Consider the following 5,927-nt stretch of genomic DNA (forward strand, 5'->3'; position numbering starts at 1 on the left):
TTCAACAAGTTTAAGGGGGTTGGGAATCTTAAGGAAAAACATAGACAAAAATTTTAATGAGAAACAAATACATGTCTAGAAGATTATGCAAAAATAAAACAAGTTGAAGAGGCAATACAAGCCTGCAGAACCTATGTTCAATATTACTTGGATGAAGCCAACACATGGAAATCAAGACTAATATAATATTTTTTGATATTTGTGCTATTTGCTGATTTTTATTGGACAAATTCAACGTTGTATAGTTACTAATTATATCATTGTATTATATATATATATATATATGCAAGGTTGAAATGACATATAATATTGGTAATACAAGTATTATTTTGTGTAATTATCAGTTTTGTGTTTACAAATATTACATTTATTCCATTAGCTGTTTATCAAGAACATATTACATAACAGTCACCATATAGTACAACAACTCAACTTCTTTTCTTTTTTTTTTTTTTTTTTTTTTGCGGTGCTGGGGATAGAACCCAGGGCCTTGTGCTTGCAAGGCAAGCACTCTACTGACTAACTATCTCCCCAGCCCCACAGCAAAACTCTTGATCACATTTTTCCCATTGAAATAACAATTTGTAGATTCTGATTAACAATATAAAATCCTTCAAAAAACACAGTACCACAATTACACGCTGAATTTATTTTACATGTGAATCAGATGCTCCTGCAACTGATTTTTTGTATCTACTGTATTTCACATAATGCAAAGTCCTGCATATTAATCTTAAAACACTTTAAATGACAATATATTTTATTTTATAGCAAAATATAGTAATAGCATATAAATACCACATTTTTAACCCTACAATCGTTGGTGGGCACATAGGTTTATTTTATAACTTGAATATTGAGACCCATGCTTTTTGCATGGGTCTCATGGAAAAATGTTGACTATGAAGACTGTGTCTTCAACATTCTGATTTAAATTCAACATTCTGGTTTAATTTCCTATGGATATATATTTAGACTGATATATCTGGATCATAAAGTCATTCTACTTTTATTTTTTTTTCAAATGTGATGTTTGAGATTAAGCCCAAGTTTGCTATAACACAGAACTACAACAAAAGTCATTTTAATATCATTTGGAACAGGTTTCTAAATTTCTGTGACTTGCCTCAAACTTGAAATCCTCTTGCAGAGCCTCACAATTTTCTGGGATTTCAAATATGTGGTTTCAAACTGTACTTGAATTTTTAAATTTATTTTAAATCTTCCATACTGTTTCCCAAATGACTCTACAATCTACTGTTGACTGTTTTTTTATGTACAAATCAATTACAAATAGCACAGCATATAAAGAGAAAGGAAATCATGTCTAAATTAAAGTAATTAACCAAAATATTAGGAATTTAACATTAGATAAGTGAGTTATAAATTATTCAAAGAATGCTGAATAATGACTCCAAGAAAGTTTGGTGAGTCAAATTCAGAGAAAAATTGTTAATACAAATATGAGAAATTCTGAAGAAGAACAGATCAGCACCAAAGTAGTAGAAGACAGGAAATAGTTAAACTCAGAGCTGAAATCAACAAAATTGAAAAAAAAAAGAAACAATACAAAAAATTGACAAAATAAATAGTTGGTTCTTTGAAAAAATAAACAAAATTGATAAGCCTTTAGCCACGCTAACAAAGAGAAGAAAAGAGAAAACCTAAATCACTAAAATTCGGAATGAACAAGGAAATATCACAACAGACACGACTGAAATACAAAAGATAATTAGAAGCTATTTTGAAAATCTATACTCCAAAAAATAGAAAATTTTGAAGACATCAACAGGTTTCTAGAGACATATGAATTGCCTCAACTGAATGAGGAGGACATACACAATTTAAATAGACCAATTTTAAGTAATGAAATAGAAGAGGTCATCAGAAGCCTATGAACAAAGAGAAGTCTGGGACCAGATGGGTTCTCAGCCGAGTTCTACAAAACCTTTAAAGAAGAGCTCATTCCAATACTTCTCAATGTATTCTATAAAGTAGAAGATGAGGGAACCCTCCCAAACTCATTCTATGAAGCCAGTATCACACTGATGCCTAAACCAGACAGAGACACATCGAAGAAGGAAAATTTCAGACCATTAATGAACATCGATGCAAAAATTCTCAACAAAATTTTAGCAAATCACATACAAAAATATATTAAAAAGTGCACCATGACCAGTGGGTTTCATCCCAGGGATGCAAGGTTGGTTCAACATTAGGAAATCAATAAATGTAATTCACCATATCAATAAACTCAAATTCAAGAATCACATGATTATTTCAATAGATGCAGAAAAAGCATTTGATAAAATACAGCACCCCTTCATGCTCAAAACACTAGAAAAAATAGGGATAGTTGGAACATTCCTTAACATTGTAAAGGCCATTTATGCTAAGCACATGGCTAATATCATTCTAAATGGTGAAAAACTGAAAGCATTCCCACTAAAAACTGGAAGAAGGCAGGGATGCCCTCTTTCACCACTTCTATTCAATATCATCATTGAAACTCTAGCCAGAGCAATTAGACACACCAAAGAAATTAAAGGGATACAAATAGGAAAAGAAGAACTCAAAATATCCCTATTTGCTGATGATATGATTATATACTTAGAAGAACCAGGAAATTCCACCAGAAAACTTTTAGAACTCATAAGTGAATTCAGTAAAGTAGCGGGATATAAGATCAATGCACATATATCTAATGCATTTTTATACATAAGTGATGAATCTTCAGAAAGAACAATCAGGAAAACTACCCCATTCACAATAGCCTCAAAAAAATAAAATACTTGGAAGCAATCTCACAAAAGAGGTGAAAGATCTCTACAATGAGAACTACAGTACACTAAAGAAAGAAATTAAAGAACACCTTAGAAGATGGAAAGATCTTCCATGTTCTTGGATAGGAAGAATTAATATTGTCAAAATGGCCATACTACCTAAAGTGCTATACAGATTCAATGCAATTCCAATTAAAATCCCAATGACATACCTTACAGAAATAGAGTAAGCAATTATGAAATTCATCTGGAAGAATAAGAAACCCAGAATAGCTAAAGCAATCCTTAGCAGGAAGAGTGAAGCAGGGGGTATCGCAATACCAGATCTTCAACTCTACTACAAAGCAATAGTAATAAAAAAGGCATGGTATTGGTACCAAAATAGAAAGTAGATCAATGGTACAGAATAGAGTACATGGACACAAACCCAAATAAATACAATTTTCTTATACTAGACAAAGGGGCCAAAAATATACAATGGAGTAAAGATAGCCTATTCAACAAATGGTGCTGGGAGAATTGGAAATCCATATGCAACAGAATGAAACTAAAACCATATCTCTCACCATGCACAAAACTAAACTCAAAATGGATCAAGGACTTCAGAATCAGACCAGAGACCCTGCAAATTATAGGAGAAAAAGTAGGTCTAGATCTTCAACATGTCGGCTTAGGATCAGACTTCATTAACAGGACTCCCATAGCACAAGAAATAAAAGCAAGAATCAATAACTGGGATAGATTCAAATTAAAAAGCTTTCTCTCAGCAAAGGAAACTATCAGCAATGTGAAGAAAGAGCCTACAGAGTGGGAGAATATCTTTGCCAATCATACTTCAGATGGAGCACTAATCTCCAGAATCTATAAAGAACTCAAAAAACTCTACACCAAGAATGCAAATAATCCAATCGACTAATGGGCTAAGGAAATGAATAGACACTTCACAGAAGAAGATCTACAAGCAATCAACAAACATATGGAAAAATGTTCTACATCTCTAGTAATAAGAAAAATGCAAATCAAAACCACCCTAAGATTCCATCTCACCCCAATTAGAATGGCGATTATCAAGAATACAAGCAACAACAGGTGTTGGCGAGGATGTGGGGAGAAAGGTACACTCATATATTGCTGGTGGGGCTGCAAATTAGTGCAGCCATTCTGGAAAGCAGTGTGGAGATTCCTTAGAAAACTTGGAATGGAACCACAGTTTGACCCAGCTGTCCCACTCCTTGGCCTATACCCAAAGGACTTAAAATCAGCATACTACAGAGATACAGCCATATCAATATTCATAGCTGCTCAATTCACAATAGCCAGATTATTTAACCATCCTAGATGTCCTTCGATTGATGAATGGATAAAGAAAATGTGATATATATATATATATATATATATATATATATATATACAATGGAATATTACTCAGCCATAAAGAATGATAAGATTACGGCATTTGCAGGCAAATGGATGAAATTGTAGAATATCATGCTAAGTGAGATAAGCCCATCTCAAAAAACCAAAGGTTGAATGATACCGCTAATTAATGGATGAGGACACATAATGGGGAGAGGGAGGGGTTAGTGTTAGAGTTAGAGTTAGGGTTAGGGAGGGGGGCCAAATGAGGAAGGAAGGTCTGTATAGAGGGAAAAGAGGGGTGGGAGGGGTGGGGGGATGGGAAAAAATAACAGAATGAATCAAACAATACCCTATGTAAATTTATGATTACACAAATGGTATGCCTTTACGCCATGTACAGAGAAACAACATGTATCCCATTTGTTTACAATAAAAAAATATGGAGGAATTCTGTATGTGAAGAAATTCTTAAGAAAAATTGTCTGAGAGAGGCAGGAATTGTGTGTCAATCTGTAATACTAGCAACATAGGGGAGGATGAATAAGGAGGACCTTCAGTTCAAAGCCAGTCTTAGCAGCTTATTAAGATCATGTGAAAAACTAAAAACCTGTATAATACATAAAGGGAAGTGACAATAAAAATATATAAAGGGAAGTGTGAGATAAATCAAAATATGCCACTATGAAAAGCAATGAACCATACGTTAGACCATTGAGCAAATTAGGAAAAAAAAGTATGAGATATATAGAAAGCAACTTACAAAATAAGAGTAGTTAGTTCTTTACTTTTCAAATTGTATTTGATTACTAATGCATTATTATAAAACAAATAAAAAAAACAACTTGGCTAACAAAATTAAATCTAAAAGAAGAAAATATCATATTAGTTGTGGTAGAGAAAGAGTGGCAAGAAATGATGCATGACCTGCTCTAGGAGCCTTCTGTGCTCCTCCAGCCCCAGGCTGCTAGGTAATATGCAGCTTCCAGGGAAAGATCAGTCTCTGCCCTGCACAGTCCCAGAACTCCTGCTGTGACTGTCCAAGGGTTGGCCTAAGCTGTGAAGGATTGGGAGCTGTGCCTGCATGACATGATAGTTGCATTGATATTTCAGACCCCAGACCCAGGAATCTTTGGGTGTCAAGTCTCCTGACCCAATACTGTTCATTCTAGCCAAAGCAAGCACTGAGAAAATGGCAACATTGGGTGGTGGGGGCATGATATTTCAAGAATAATTGTGGTCAACTAAAAGTGCTGAGTCCAGCAGGGTGACAAATTAATATAAATTTTGTCCAATCAGCACAGACTAAGGCCCTCTGTGTCCACTATGTGCAAGTTCCATTGGATGACACCTTGTTCTGAGAAGGCAAATAAAAATCTTATCCATCCCAGAAGATGAGCGAAGCTGTGGAGAATGATTGGTGGAACAATGAGCACCTTTGGACAGTTGTGGTTTGTTCTACCAAAGAAAGAACCTGCAGAGTAACAAACTATATGATCAATTGGAATGTCCAACACCCTTCAAGAAGATTTACTGGGCATTTGTAGAAGATCTGTATATATATTATGAAAAAGCTGCTCTAATCTTGCCCTCAACCTATTAGAACTTTTACTATATCTACACATTCTAAATTTTAAAGAGGTTACTGATATATGCTGCAGTTAGAATATAACGTTATGTAAATACCCATTTGTGTTAAAAAGTCAGAAATGTTCTCTAGAAATGATTTTGAAAGGAATTGTTAGACCACCTCTAGTAGTGACATTGTCCACATTTATTCAGAGGTAA

At 34.3% G+C, this 5,927-nt stretch overlaps 1 protein-coding gene across 1 annotated transcript in view; it reads right to left on the bottom strand.

Moving 5' to 3' along the window:
• Window positions 1–10: 10 nt before the first annotated feature.
• LOC306650215 (uncharacterized protein) overlaps window positions 11–5,927 on the bottom strand; it is a gene marked incomplete at its 3' end in the record, with an annotated part of 65,738 nt that continues 59,821 nt past the window's right edge. The window contains exon 5 of the mRNA XM_079122063.1: window positions 11–27. Within this exon, the coding sequence (XP_078978189.1) occupies window positions 11–27 (17 nt within the window). The remainder of the gene's footprint in view (window positions 28–5,927) is intronic.

This window comes from Sciurus vulgaris (genome assembly GCF_902686455.1).
Source record: "Sciurus vulgaris genome assembly, chromosome: 19".
NCBI lineage: Eukaryota > Metazoa > Chordata > Mammalia > Rodentia > Sciuridae > Sciurus > Sciurus vulgaris.